General features: G+C 42.1%; 1 protein-coding gene across 2 annotated transcripts in view; it reads right to left on the reverse strand.

The window, feature by feature from the left end:
• The window catches only part of LOC109897978 (protein zyg-11 homolog), a 28,712-nt gene that overhangs the window by 4,678 nt on the left and 7,643 nt on the right, over positions 1 to 16,391 (reverse strand). The window contains exons 10-14 of one of the 2 annotated variants that reach the window (XM_020492680.2): positions 14,413 to 14,512; positions 14,273 to 14,323; positions 6,598 to 6,759; positions 558 to 605; positions 134 to 331 (exon numbers count right to left, since the gene is read on the reverse strand). In XM_020492680.2, coding sequence (XP_020348269.1) covers positions 134 to 331; positions 558 to 605; positions 6,598 to 6,759; positions 14,273 to 14,323; positions 14,413 to 14,512 — 559 coding nt within the window. The remainder of the gene's footprint in view (positions 1 to 133; positions 332 to 557; positions 606 to 6,597; positions 6,760 to 14,272; positions 14,324 to 14,412; positions 14,513 to 16,391) is intronic. The other variant, XM_020492681.2, reaches the window with a different exon arrangement.

Consider the following 16,391-nt stretch of genomic DNA (forward strand, 5'->3'; position numbering starts at 1 on the left):
GAGAGAGACACAGAACATGAGGCACATTTATGAACACATGAAGGTGGTGGGATAACATTACAACTCACTTTGGCAACATGTATGTGTGCGCACACAGACGCGCACACAGACGCCCCCCCCACACACCACACACCAGTTGTTCTAGCAGGTCAGACCTCAGTGTGATACTGAGTGTCCAAGCAGCCTCTCCTCTGGAGGTGAGGTGGGCCAGTATCCCAGCAGCGAAGTAGGACACCTCCACCTCAGGGCTGTGGAGCAGGGAGCAGATGTGATCCAGGAAGCCCTGAACCATCAGCTCCACATGCAGCTCCCCAACCTCCGCTATGTTATTCTAAGGAGAGGCAGAGCCACAAAGTCAGCTCCTCCACTGTTCTACATCACTTCAAACAGGATGATTCAAACACTAAAACAACGGTATTGTCAGTATAGCTTCAGCTGAATTCACTAAGACCCTGTCCAGAAACACCCCCCTATGCACTCTGGTCACCTAGGGCTACCAGGGTTGGATGTCCACTAGAATAAATACACGCATTCATTCAGGGTTCACTATGACTCACCAGCAGCCCCAACACCTTCTGTTGGATGGAAGACTCAGAGGGGAATGACTGCAGACAGAAAGAAAGAGGAAAAGAAAGAGGCATGAGTGAGTCAGCTTCCACTTTAGGGTGACAGAGAGAGCGTAACTAGCACTTAGATAAACAGCTCTAGGGTCTGTGAGTGTGTGTGTTAGTTCACTTGCACCCACCAGCAATTGCTAAATAACCCACCTGCAATCGCCCGACCATTACACTGAGCATACAAAACATTAAGGACACCTGCTCGTTCCATGACATAGACTGACCAGGTGAATCCAGGTAAAAGGTATGATTCCTTATTGATGTCACTTGTTAAATCCACTTCAATCAGTGTCGATGAAGGGGAAGGGACAGGTTAAATAATTGTGTATGTGTGCCATTCAGAGGGTGAATGGGCAAGACAAAAGATTTAGGTGCCTTTGAATGGGGTATGGTAGTAGGTGCCAGGAGCACCGGTTTGAGTGTCAAGAACTGCAACACTGCTGGGTTTTTCACTCAACAGTTTCCCATGTGTATCAAGAATGGTCCACCACCCAAAGGACATCCAGCCAACTTGACACAACTGTGGGAAGCATTGGAGTCAACATGGGCCAGCATTCCTGTGGAACGCTTTCGACACCTTGTAGAGCACATGCCCCGACGAATTGAGGCCGTTTGAGGGAAATCACCGCATTATTAAATCGGCAGACTCGATAGCCTTGGCTTCTCAAATGACTGCCTCGCCTGGTTCACCAACTACTTCTCAGATAGAGTTCAGTGTGTCAAATCGGAGGGCCTGTTGTCCGGACCTCTGGCAGTCTCTATGGGGGTGCTACAGGGTTCAATTCTCGGGACGACTCTTTTGTCTCTTTTGATCAATGATGTCGCTCTTGCTGCTGGTGATTCTCTGATCCACCTCTATGCAGACGACACCATTCTGTATACATCCGGCCCTTCTTTGGACACCGTGCAAACAAACCTTCAAACGAGCTTCAATGCCATACAACACCCCTTCTGAGGCCTCCAACTGCTTATAAATGCAAGTAAAACTAAGTGCATGCTCTTCAACCAATTGCTGCCTGCACCCTCCTGCCCGACTAGCATCACTACTACGGACGGTTCTGACTTAGAATATGTGGACAACTACAAATATCTAGGTGTCTGGTCAGACTGTAAACTCTCCTTCCAGACTCACATTAAGCATCTCCAATTCAAAATTAAATATAGAATCGGCTTCCTACTTCGCAACAAAGCCTTCACTCATGCTGCCAAACGTACCCTTGTAAAACTGACTATCCTACCGATCCTTGACTTCAGCGATGTCATTTACAAAATAGCCTCCAACACTCCACTCGGCAAACTGGATGTAGTCTATCACAGTGCCATCTGTTTTGTCACCAAAGCCCCATATACTACCCACCTCTGCGACCTGTATGCTCCCGTTGGCTGGCCCTCGCTACATATTCGTCGCCAAATCACTGACTCCAGGTCATCTATAAGTCTATGCTAGGTAAAGCCCCGCTTTATCTCAGCTCACTGGTGACCATAGCAACACCTACCCGTAGCCCGAGCTCCAGCAGGTATATTTCCGCCTTTTTTTCCAGTTCTCTGCTGCCAATGACTGGAACGAATTGCAAAATTTACTGAAGCTGGAGTCTTATATCTCCCCCTCTAACTTTAAGCATCAGCTGTCAGAGCAGCTTACCAATCACTATACCTGTACACCACCAATCTGTAAATAGCACACCCAACTACCTCATCCCCATATTGTTACATATCCTCTTGCTCTTTTCCACCCCAGTATTTTTCTATTGTGTTATTGACTGTACTTTTTTTTTTGTGTAACTGTGTTGTTGTTTTGACGCACTGCTTTGCTTTATCTTGGCCAGGTCGCAGTTGTAAATGAGAACTTGTTCTCAACTGGCCTACCTGGTGAAATAAAAGGTAAAATAAAAATAAATATTAGGAAGGTGTTCTTAATGTTTTGTATACTCAATGCAGTGGCGAATTTAGCATGTAAAGCGGGGAAGAGAAAAAAATAGTTGGGATGCATGCCAGCAAAGCCAATACACAACACTAAACAATACATTAATTGCACTATAACGCTGACAAACCGTGCCCACAAACTGTTAGGGCCTAAAGCTGTCCCAACACCGTACCACTGCTACACCAGGCTATCAGCGGAGCCTTGTCTTGCAGCGAAACAGTTCATTCAGCCTCATTTATTAAAAAAAAAACATAGCTGATATGGCTGACTTGCTTAAAACAAATGTGGTTCTACTGACAATTGAGATGTACAAACTATGGCATAACAGGACGACAAGCAGATAATTGAAATTACGGATTGCCTCTTAACACATTAATAAGCGAGCTAGGACGGACAATGTCAATATAACTACTTCTTCAGATCTTTTGAAATGTAGAGCAACAGAATTCAGAACTTGGCCCGTTCTTACAGTATTCTCCCTGTATACCAAGTCAGAACCGTAGGATAAATAAAGGGGGCATATAAACAGACAATGAAAGCTCTCACAATATTCCATGATTACATTTCTCTAAAAACAGGTTATAGGCTACATGTGCACCTCCAAGTCAGAACAGTAGGCGAAATTAAGAGGGGAAAATAGACCAAATTATTAGGGTGAGGCACATGGGCTACTAACATCTTACTACACAACATACACTTATGTATACTGTAACTAAGGAAGTAATACTATCTCCCTGGCATATTACATAATTTATGCAGCATACAAGACATTTGTCACTTGAACAGGAAGGTGGCGCAGCGGTCCTTCGTGGGCAAATTTTGTCACCAAACTTTGTCATCAAAGTCTGACATTCTCTGGATTTATGGTGCTTTCAAGACAACTGGGAACTGTGAAAAAAACAAGCTCGAATTATGATGACTTCAGTGATCTTCAGGTCGTAGCGCTAGAAAGAGGCCCGAGTTCCCGACAGACAATTCCGAGTTGGATGAACGTTCAAAACGTATTTTCCCAGTCAGAGCTAGTTTTTCCCCCAAGTACGCAGTTGTCTTGAACTCACTGAAGTTAGATTTCCCAGTTCCGAGTTAACAGGTGTTTTGAGCGCGGCAGAAGTCGTCCAAACCACTCACTGTTGAATTTGCGATTTCCAACTTGTTGTGTGAAGTTTATGTCCAATGGCCGATACTTTTTATCTATAATTTATCATGACAAAGATTAAAAAGGATTTGCAAGTAGATTGACTTGATTCATGATGATGACTGCTAGCTAATATTTTGAAAGCATAATGTTGACATGATCAGTCCAATCAAACTTACGGTAGATATAACGTGATTTGATGTCATTTTATTTGTGGCCAATGACCTTGAGCCTTGTTGGATGGGTACTTCTAATGTAAATATATGACAGCACCCAAAGGGCTTGAATTTTGAGCTCTCCCTGTAGAGTTTGTGGTGACGTAGTGTCCCCATGAGTGACAGAACACTGAGCTGATCATGGCCTAACTAGAGAACATTACCAACCCCTAAGCTCCATATTTCCTGCTGGCTGCCCCACCACCACAGAATGCACTGAGCTAGGCTGAAACACCTGTATTTTGGAGCTGCCTTACTCAAGAAAGCAAAAAAGAGACCATGTTTATTTTTTGCAAAAAAATGTGGGGCTCAAAAGCCTCACCTGCACTGAATGACGGGTAGACACTGCCGCAATGTGTGATAGTGACAATCCCGCAGTGGTGGGCCGTCAGGGCCAGCAAGGCCTTCTCTGCTGGCCTAAACAACATCAGAATATAATTTTAAAATATATATATTTTCCCACAAATATGTATTCAATTATTCCCCAGAGTAAGAGTTATACTCTTCATTTCATAGCTTTCCTCTTGGTTGCACTGCTTCCAGTCCCAGGTTGAGATTTGGAGGGCTGGTCTTTATGTTAGATCTTTTATCCAATCTTATTCAGCCATGATGAGTTGCCAGGGGTCTAAAATCTGCCCTCAGGCCTTCAGAATCAACAGTGCGGGTGCTTGTAGCTTGAAGTGAATGTAAAGAAAATTTTTGTGTCAACCAATCAGCTTTAGAGTTGGCTATTGTACGCCTGCTGGCTGGCTCCAGTGTTACACAGGAGCCAGCTAGCAGGCGTAGTGCGTGCACGTCTTTTGATTGGATTACCAAAATTGAGAGGCAGGTCCTATGGGAAGGTCTATGCAGAACCTCAGAACTAGGAAACTGAATTTGATAAACAAATTAATTTGCGTACTACTAGGCTGTTTTTTCAACCCACAATGGCGGAAGGAGGAGAAGATATCGATTTGGTCGAGGATATAATTATAACGCCATTCTCAAGACAAACTTTTCAATAAAAGTTAGACATTGTAAGGAGAGGTCGCCCGACGCCGACGCTACAAAGCCTGTCACAGGCGGGAAAGGGGTTCGTTCGCCACTTTCAAAGTTCCAACTACGAGCGCTATCAATGGCTCACAGGCTCCGAGAAGCACTGCAAATTGTACTGCTGGGAATGCTTTGGATTTGGTGTTTGGAGCCACACTGGCTTTGCAAACTTGAGTTGTCTAACCAAGGCAGCAATGAGACACCAAAGTACGGCTGGGCACTAAACAAGGAATGGTGCTTTTGAAAACTTTTGGGGACACCCGAGTGGATCTACAGCTCAACGAACAAGCGCGCAGGGCAACGGAGCTGCACAATGAAAAGGTGAAGAAAAATAGGGAAATATTTAAAAGACTCATTGATTGTGTCATGTTTTTGGGTGACGCCCGGTTATACTGCGTTTCTGTCTAAATGTATAGTGTCTAGAGCCATGGCATCATAATGATGGTAATAAGAGGTGGATTAATTTGGGTGGGACTGTGTAGGACCTCACTGAAGGCCCAGGCCTCAGGCCCACGGCACGCCACTGCAATCTCGCCAATATAGAAAATGCATTGAGATGTTGAGATGACTGCTTATAATTTCAGAGATTCTCTGTGCAAATTTGTTTTTAATACATTTTTTTATTTAACCTTTATTTAACCAGGCAAGTCAGTTAAGAACAAATTCTTATTTACAATGACAGCCTAGGATCAGTGGTTTAACTGCCTTGTTCAGGGGCAGAAGGACAGATGTTTTACCTTGTCAGCTCGGGGATTCGATCTTGCAACCTTTTGGTTACTAGTCCAACGTGCCACAAGGCTACCTGCCACCAAATGACATCAGTTTGACAGGTAGTAAGGAAATAGAAAGCTGTGAAAAACGACCCAACATGTTTCTGATAACATTTCAGTTCGGCTTGGATGCATATTTTAGTGGTTGAAATACTAAAATCAGCTGTTATGACACTGATGAAGATAGATATACCTGTAGAGGTGCTAACTGCACATGTGCATTCTCTTAAGATGCTGAAAGAAAGAAAGAAATAATATTTTTCCACTCCTGTTCCCGAGTAAAAATGTTGCCTCCATTTAGTGTATAATTTTACTGCAAGAAATGCTTAATTCTGCAGGAGTTAATAATAAGACTATATGATAGATTATAGACGTACAGTCAATGTCCAGATTTCAGTTTCCATTCAACCCATCTGAACAGTAGGTTACATTTACCTTGACGTGCCATAGGCCTATTTGAAGTCCACATCTTGTGACTGTTGAATTTGTATAGTGCCTCACAATCACACATAACAGCTTTTCTCTTATTGAAATAAACTCTGACATTGTCCTCTTTGCCCCTGTGGATCGATGTTAACTTTTTCTGCCCGTTCCCAAAAGCATTTGGTGATTGGCGTGTAGGCTATTTGGCGTGCGTACAGTTAGGGCCTCAAGTTTAGCCTTACGCACTAATGCCAGACAAGTTTTTCTTTCATTATTTTAGGCTATAGCCTATAGATGTAAATTGCACAAGAATGATACATTTATGGATTCTTTAAGATATTGTTGTTTTCCCTTTATTCAACCCACCCAGCCACCCTTCTTCCACACAATATTTAATGACCCTTAACCCACCCGCGGATATAACTACAGGTTCTGTGGGTTATGAGTCAACCTGTGCATCACGAGTGTGTGTGTGTACTACCTCCAGTACTTTGATGAACAGGTCCAGTCCCTGGTTCTCTATAAAATGGCGGCAGGTGGTTGGTGATTCGTCAGTGAGGTTCCAGAGCGCGCTCAGTGTGAACTTGAGGGTGGCGTCCACCACGCCCTGGGTAGCCTTCTGATGCACAATGTGGAGAAGCTGCTGTAGGGGGGGGGGGGAGAGAGAGAGAGAGACAGACAGACAGACAGACACACAGAGCGAGAGACAGATACAGCGAAGAGAGAGAGAGGGGGTAGAAAGAGTGAAGTGGAATAGAGATAGTGAACATTACAGTACATTATTATTATTATAGATTTTTTTTTACAAACAGCAATTGACCCTTTTTGGTATTTTATTAGGATCCCCACTAGCTGTTGCTAAAGCAGCTGCTACTCTTCCTGGGGTACACACAAAACATGACTTAATACAGAACATTAAAAGACAAGAACAGCTCAAGGTCAGAACAGCACACAGCCTACTTATCAATACGTACACACAAAATATCTAGGTCGGGCCGGGCGCAGTGCATGCTGACAAGGTCACTAGGTGCACAGTGTTTCCGCTGACACATTGGTGCGGCTAGCTTACGGGTTAAGTGGGCATTGTGTCAAGAAGTAGTACGGCTTGGTTGGGTTGTATTTGGTTGGGTTGAGTTCTGATACCACGAAATTGGGGAGAAAATGGGGTAAAACATTTAAAAAAAAATTAACTTTGAAGAGTAGATGCCCTAGAGAGCTGTTCTGCGGTACACCACACCTTACATGTTTGACATTAGAGAAGTTCTCATTAAAGAAAACCTTTTGAGTTCTATTAGATAGATAGCTCTGAATCCACGATATGGTAGAGGTTGAAAACCATTAAATAAAAGTTCTCAACAGGTTATGGTCAAAATCAAAGGCTGCACAGAAATCTAAATCAAATCTAGATCCCACAATCTTATTTTAATCAATTTCTTTCAACCAATCATCAGTAAATTTGTATCAGTGCTTTGCACTTTGAGTGTCCTCTATAAGCATGTTGAAAGTCTGTTGTCAATTTGTTAACAGAGAAATAGCATTGTATTTGGTCAAATACCATTTTGTACGACAGCTTGCAGCAAGCTGATAGGTCTGCTGTTAGACCCAGTAAAGAACGCTTTATCCCTCTTGGGTAGCGAAATAACTTTGGCTTCCCTCCAGGGCTGAGGAGATACACCTTCGACTCAGATTAAAAATGACAGATAGGAGTGGCTATAGTCAGCTACCATCCTCAGTATCTTTCCATCTAAGTTGTCAATGCCAAGAGGTTTGTTATTATTGATAGATAACAATTTTCCCACCTCTCCCACACTAACTTTACAAAATTCAAACGTACAATGCTTTTCTTTCATCATTCACTTTTTTTTTATGCAAGAATAGGATTCTCACTGTTCATTGTTAGCATTTCCTGCCTAAGTTTGCCAATGAAGTAATCATTAAAATAATTGGCAACATCAAATGGTTTTGTGATAAGACATCTGATTTGATGAAAGTTGAATTTGTCTTTCTGCCCATAATTTAATTTAAAGCACATCAAAAATCTTGCCACCATTCTTTATACTTAATTGATCTTGGCTTTATAACAGTTTCTTATTTTTGTTGAGTTTAATCACATATTTCTCAGTAAGTCAGATGTGCGGCCAGGCCTATTAGCTACTCCTTTTGCCCCAACTCTTTCAACTATAGTTTTACAAGTCCTCTTCAAACCATGGAGCCTTAACACTTCTGACAGTCAGTTTCTTAAAAAGGTGCATGTTTATCAATAACTGGAAGAAGCAATTTCATAAAAATGTATCAAGTGCAGCGTCTGGATGCTCCTTATTAATCACATCAGACCAACAAATATTGTTTTACACCATCAACATGAGTCACAGCTAAATCTTTTGAATGATCTCTTATACAGTATTTTTTCAACACTATTTTAGTCCAGCTTTTGGAACTACGGCTCTCCTAGATATAGTCACTATATTGTGATCACTGCATCCAATGGGTACAGCTTTAGAACAAAGTTATACAGTATTAGTAAAAATGTGATAAATACATGTGGATGATCTTGTTCCTGTAGTGTTTGTAAACAACCTGGTAGGTTGATTAATAACCTGAACCAGATTACAGGCACTGGTTACAGAGGGAAGCTTCCCACTGAGTTGACAGCTTGATGAAAACCAGTCAATATTCAGGTCCCCAAGAAAGTAGACCTCTGTTTACATCACATACACTATCAAGCATTTCACACACATTATTTAGATACTGACTGTTAGCACTTGGTGGTCTACAGCAACATCCCGAAAGACTAGGCTTTAGATGAGGCATGTGAATCTGCCTCATCTAAACTTCAAATGAAATCTTCTCTAAGCAATACAGGGATATGGCTTTTAATATACAGTGCATTCAGAAAGTATTCAGACCCCTTCCCTATTTCCACTTTGTCACGTTACAGCCTTATTTAAAATGGATGAAATAAAAATCTACACACAATACCCCATAATGACAAAGCAAAAACATTTTTTTTTTATTGTAAAAAGAAGGAAACGTTTTTACAGAAGTATTCAGAGCCTTTGCTATGAGACTCGAAATTGAGCTCAGGTGCATCCTGTTTCCATTGACCATCATTGAGATGCTTCTACAACTTGATTGGAGTCCACCTGTGGTAAATTCAATTGAATTGGACATGATTTGGAAAGGCACACACCTGTCTATATAAGGTCCCACAGTTGACAGTGCAAAAACCAAGCCATGCATGAAAATTACAGGACTCTCTCATCTTTTTAAGTGGGAGAACTTGCACAATTGGTGGCTGACTAAATAAGTTTTTGCCCCACTGTAAATAAAATAAAATCACCTTGAGTGGCCCAGCCAGTGGACTTGAACCACATCGAACATCTCTGGAGAGATCTTAAAATAGCTGTGCAGCGACGCTCCTATCCAACCTGACAGAGCTTAAGGAGGATCTGCAGAGAAGAATGGGCGAAACTCCCCAAATACAGGTGTGCCAAGCTTGTAGCATAATACCCAAGAAGACTAGAGGCTGTAATCACTGCCAATGGTGCATCAACAAAGTACTGAGTAAAGGGTCTGAATACTTCTGTAAATGTGATAGACAATTTTTATTTTTAATACAATTTCTAAAAAAAACAATTTTTTGCTTTGTCATTATGGGGTATTGTATGTTGATTAAATTAGTGGGAAAACAATGATACATTTTAGAATAAGGCTGTAATGTTACAAAATGTGGAAAAAGTGAATACTTTCCAAATGCACTGTATATAGCAACACCTCCCCCATAAGCATTACTGTCTCTAATATATAGATGTTATATCCTTGTATTGCTACTGCTGTATCAAAGGAATTATCTAAGTGAGGCTCAGAAATGACTAATATATGAATGTTATCTGATGTTAGCAAGTTATTGATTTAATGAACCTTATTTCTAAGGCTACATATATTAATATCGGTTATTTTCAGCCCATTCCAGGGTAGCGCCTCAGAAATAGACATAATATGGAAAACAACAAAGCAAGAGAAAGAACAAAAATCAGCAGTCGATTAATCAGTTGGTGTGTGTGCGCTGCGGGGGTTGAAGCTATGAACCCATATGCTTGACTCTCTCATCCCTTCCAGGCTTTTGGGAGGGTGGGAGGACAATGAGCTTGTCATAGCGGATGGAAGCAACGTCCCCACGTGCTCTAGTAGCTTTCATGGCAGGAATAAGTTATTTTCTCTTGTGGTGCACAGCTTCTGGATAGTCCTCGTTGAGGAGATCCTCTCAAATTCTTGGCTCTTTCTAGAACAAATACCTTGTCCTTGAACCTCAGGAACATGACCACTATCGGGCCTGTCACCTGGGTCGGTGGTGGGTTTTCCAGTCCTGTGGGCATGCTCCATCTTCAGTTTCTCCGAGACAATTTCCCTCACTTTGTCTTCAGACTCGGTCCATGTCTCGTGGAGATTCTGCAATTCCGTCCACAGCTATCTTGTTCCACCCTGATTGTTCCTCTAAATAATAAGATTTCTCCATCATTATCATGGATTCACATATAGAACTGATGTCCTCTCTCAATGACTTCTCCTGTTTAAACTCATCGAGCTGACCCTGGGACAACTGCAAAATGTTCTTCAGGTCCTGGACCTCTCTGGTCAGGTCGGCCATTATTTTATTAGTTGACCCAGTATTTGGATACAACACTTGAAACTATTTTCTTGTTGTTGTAACAACTGCTTGTAGAACTATTTTTGTTCATTTAAAAGATTCTTCACCTGTGATAGAGAGACACCACTGTCCTCAACGGTACTCCCACCGGCTTTGGTCTTTTTCATGGTAGCAACGTAGGCTATGCTGTTACTCCTCGTTGCTCCTTGCTGTTACTCCGCTAAGTCCCGGTCCTTTTGTTACTGTTGCAGCATTTTCCCAAAAAGCCCAACTCCCCATTCAACCACTGGTAAACTCCCCTCACAATGATCTCAAACTCTGTTTCTAATACACAATGAAAGTAAACACAGACTACCCCTTGTTAATGTTGTAGTGGACTGTCATGACAATTGCTTCATGGGAAACTGGTAAATTATGTTTGTTGTGTAGCTAGCCACTGAATGTCTCTGTATTCACTGTCAGCATGCAGTCAAAGCTAATATCCACTTTAGGAGCTAACTAATGCTCTTAAATCGTATCCTGACATCAACAGCAGATGGGAGTTTTATTCATAACATTAACATACATTGAGAAAACAAGTTATATTAAGTGGCTAGCTAGCTCGTCATGGTATCTCTGTGCATTCAAATTGTAATCGATTAAATCGATTACTCATTACTCATCTCATATGTATATACTGTACCCGATACCATCTACTGCATCTTGCCTATGCCGCTCTGTACCATCACTCATTCATATATCTTTATGTACATATTCTTTATCCCTTTACACTTGTGTGTATGAGGTAGTACGCTACGGTCACAAGACGCAGGCCTCCTAATTGTCCCTAGAATTTCTAAGCAAACAGCTGGAGGCAGGGCTTTCTCCTATAGAGCTCCATTTTTATGGAACGGTCTGCCTACCCATGTCAGAGACGCAAACTCGGTCTCAACCTTTAAGTCTTTACTGAAGACTCAATCTCTTCAGTGGGTCATATGATTGAGTGTAGTCTGGCCCAGGAGTGGGAAGGTGAACGGAAAGGCTCTGGAGCAACGAACCGCCCTTGCTGTCTCTGCCTGGGCGGTTCCCCTCTTTCCACTGGGATTCTCTGCCTCTAACCCTATTACAGGGGCTGAGTCACTTACTGGGGCTCTCTCATGCCGTCCCTGGAAGGGGTGCGTCACCTGAGTGGGTTGATTCACTGATGTGGTCATCCTGTCTGGGTTGGCGCCCCCCCTTGGGTTGTGCCATGGCGGAGATCTTTGTGGGCTATACTCAGCCTCGTCTCAGGATGGTAAGTTGGTGGTTGAAGATATCCCTCTAGTGGTGTGGGGGCTGTGCTTTGGCAAAGTGGGTGGGGTTATATCCTTCCAGTTTGGCCCTGTCCGGGGGTGTCCTCGGATGGGGCCACAGTGTCTCCTGAACCCTCCTGTCTCAGCCTCCACTATTTATGCTGCAGTAGTTTATGTGTCGGGGGGCTCGGGTCAGTTTGTTATATCTGGAGTACCTCTCCTGTCCTATTCGGTGTCCTGTGTGAATCTAAGTGTGCGTTCTCTAATTCTCTCTTTCGGAGGACCTGAGCCCTAGGACCATGCCCCAGGACTACCTGACATGATGACTCCTTGCTGTCCCCAGTCCACCTGACCGTGCTGCTGCTCCAGTTTCAACTGTTCTGCCTTATTATTATACAACCATGCTGGTCATTTATGAACATTTGAACATCTTGGCCATGTTCTGTTATAATTTCCACCCGTCACAGCCAGAAGAGGACTGGCCACCACACATATCCTGGTTCCTCTCTAGGTTTCTTCCTAGGTTTTGGCCTTTCTAGGGAGTTTTTCCTAGCCACCGTGCTTCTACACCTGCATTGCTTGCTGTTTGGGGTTTTAGGCTGGGTTTCTGTACAGCACTTTGAGATATCAGGTGATGTACGAAGGGCTATATAAATAAATTTGATTTGATTTGTAGTAGTTTTGGAATTGTTAGTTAGATTACTCGTTGGTTATTACTGCATTGTTGGAACTAGAAGCACAAGCATTTCGCTACACTCGCATTAACATCTCCTAACCATGTGTATGTGACAAATAAATTTGATTTGATTTAAATGCAATTGTGTTCGTTGCCCGTAGCATATGCCTGCCCATACCAGAACCCCACCACCACGGGGCACTCTGTTCACAACGTTGACTTCAGCAAACCGCTCGCCCACACGATGCCATCTGCCCAGTACAGTTGTAAGCGGGATTCATCTGTGAAGAGTACACTCCCAGCATGCCAGTGGCCATAGGTGAGCATTTGCCCACTGAAGCTGGTTACGATGCCGAACTGCAATCAGGTCAAGACCCAGGTGAGGACGACGAGCAGACAGATGAGCTTCCTTGAGATGGGTTCTGACAGTTTATGCAGAAATTCTTCAGTTGTGCAAACCCCCAGTTTCATCAAATGTCGGGTGGCTGGTCACAGATGAACCCGCAGATAAAGAAGCCGGATGTGGACGCCCTGGGATAGCGTGGCTAGACATGTTCGAAGGTTGTGAGGCCATTGGACAGAATGCCAAATTCACTAAAACAACATTGAAGGTGGCTTATGGTAGAGGAAATTAACATTCAAGTCTCTGGCAACAGCTCTGGTGGACATGCATACAGTCAGCATGCCAATTGCGCGCTCCCTCAAAACTTGAGACATCTGTAGTATTGTATTTTAGAGAGGCCATTTATTTTCCCCAGCACAAGGTGCACTTGTGTAATGATGATGCCGTTTAATCAGCTTCTTGATATATAATGCTCACTAATAGGGATGTAAACAAATTTGTGTACCAAATTTGAAAGAAATAAGCTTTTTATGCACATGGAAAGTATCTGGGATCTTTTAATTCAGCCATTTAAAAAAAACTCTGTCCATTGGAGCCCTGCGATTGGTTGCCCAGAATTCTGGGGTGGGGCTTAGCAAAGGGTCAATAATTTAGAAGGGGAAAGTGTACACAGCATAGAATCATTAGGAACAACTACTCTTTCCATGACACAGGTGAATCCAGGTGAATGATATCCCTTATTAATGTCACTTGTTAAATCCATTTCAAATCAGTGTAGATGAAGGGGAGGAGACATGTTAAAGAAGGATTTTTATGCCTTGAGAATGTGTGCAATTCAGAGGGTGAGTGGGAAAGACAAAATATTTAAGTGCCTTTAACGGGGTATGGAAGTAGGTGCCAGGCGCACCGGTTTGAGTGCGTCAAGAACTGTAACGCTGCTGGGTTTTTCACGCTCAACAGTTTCCCGTGTGCATCAAGAATAGTCCACCACCAAAAGAACACACAGCCAACTTGACACAACTGTGGCAGTCAACATTGGCCAGAATCCCTGTGGAATGCTTGACACCTTGTCCATGCCCGGATGAATTAAGGCTGTTTTAAGGGCAAAAGGGGGTGGAACTCAATAATTGAGAAATGTTCCTACTGTTTTGTACACTCAGTGTATGTGGAGCTGTTTGAATGGAGGGTGTAAAATATGTGTTTAGTGAACAGTTTTACCTTCACTATGAAGAGCTCTGCTCCCAGCTGTGCCGTCTGTTCTGTAGACAACTGAAGTTAAACACACAAATGTTAGGAAAGGCCAAACCGTAGACACATTTCTAATGCATTATTATGCACACGCAAACACACACGCACACCTTGGCAGCCAGTATAGAGATGATAGCCACAGCCATCCTCTGCATGTTCTGGTCCTCATGGTTACATAACCACTGCATCACCAGCTTAGCTGCTTCAAACCTGTAATATAGACCACACACACACACACTGTACAACAGATACGCATATACACTGTACATACTACGTTTCTTGTCAGAAATAGGGCTCTATTTTCGGCTGGCGGTAAGAAGGCGCAAGTGTCAAACGCACGTTAGTTTGCAATTTCGTCATGTAAAAACTGCCTCACAGCCCTTTAGCCAGGTTTGGCAATTTCCCTGTCTAACTTCATCAGCTCGCTTGCGCTGAGGTGGGAGGTGAAAATACTTGGTGTCCTTAAAAATATGCGCCAATATGCCAATTTCAGCAAGTGCAACTAGGGATATTTAAGACCAACCAAAAGCGGGTCTTAGCGGTAACGCAATTGGATATTGCATCGATTTTGCCAGTGGTGGTGCACACAGTAGCCTTTATTACATCACCAATGTTTTATTAAAATATTTCGAGCAGCAAAATAGACATTACCCTTTTTAAAATGTATATTGAACATAATTTTTGTCCAGCTTCTGTGAAACATTTGGACTCATTATATGCGATAACATTGAATGAAAGTTGTCTGACTGTAGGAAGCCTGTTTAGGAACACACATTTATTTTAAAAAGACTGCTTAGGGAGCGGTAGAAATGTACACAATTGTTACCCGGAGGAAAATGGGAGGGTCATGCTTTTTCAATTTCGTCAAAAAAATTACACTTTCCTTTGTTGGCCCCAACTGTCAAATTCCAATCACTGTCAGTGGTGCTGAATGCATTTGAAAGCTATATTTGCCTGTTTGTTGACCTTTCAAGTGGCAGTCACTACTGGCCCTATCAACAGTCAACAGCAATGGTAGGCTATAGCTACAAATATAGGAGATGTAACAGTGAGTGGACGTTCCACCTTTCTCTTTATATTGGATATTTCCACAGCTCTTTTGTATGTAAAACCCTCCATAGTCTACGTTGCCTTAGGCATTATATTATATGCTGTAACTGTATTTAGACATAGCTTAATTAAAAGCAAGTTGTTCAATTTTATTCAAATTTAATTAGAATTATTCACTGTCATTTTAGGCCTTATCGATAGTGAATTTAATCTTGCTTATTGACAGCGTTTGGCATGTCCATGGCTCAGACATAATGCATTTTACAGTAGCTTTATGTCAGTGAGAATGCTATGTTACCAATATATTTCCATATTAATGCCATTCAATTGCTGTTCAAAAACATGTCCAATATTTTTCAGCAACTATGGGACATGCCTACATTTTGTTACGTTGTTTCTGTAGGTTATTTAACAAACTAGGCTATAACAGACTAACATTCTAATTGGAATTGACGCAACACACAAAAGACCCTAAATACACAATTTGAAGCAACCACATATTTAGCCACGGAGCACATTCTGATTTACTAGTGAGGTGTCAGGTCTCGACAAACCTTCAACTTGTTTATTCATCAAAACTAGAGGTCAACTGATAATGATTTTTCAACGCCGGTGCCGATTATTGGAGGACCAAAAAAAGCAGATAACGATTAAATCGGCCAATTTTTATATATTTGTAATAATGACAATTACAACAATACTGAATGAACAATGAACACTTTCATTTGAACTTAATATAATACATCAATAAAATCAATTTAGTCTCAATTAAATAATGAAACATGTTCAATTTGGTTTAAATAATGCAGAAACAAAGTGTTGGAGAAGAAAGTAAAAGTGCAATATGTGCCATGTAAAAAAGCTAACGTTTAAGTTCCTTGCTCAGAACATGAGAACATATGAAAGCTGCTGGTTCCTTTTACCATGTTCAATATTCCCAGGTAAGAAGTTTTAGGTTGTAGTTATTGTAGGACATTTTCTCTCTATACCATTTGTATTTCATATACCTTTGACTATTGGATGTTCTAATAGGTACTTT

The sequence above is a fragment of the Oncorhynchus kisutch genome, linkage group LG10, assembly GCF_002021735.2.
Source record: "Oncorhynchus kisutch isolate 150728-3 linkage group LG10, Okis_V2, whole genome shotgun sequence".
NCBI classification, from domain to species: domain Eukaryota; kingdom Metazoa; phylum Chordata; class Actinopteri; order Salmoniformes; family Salmonidae; genus Oncorhynchus; species Oncorhynchus kisutch.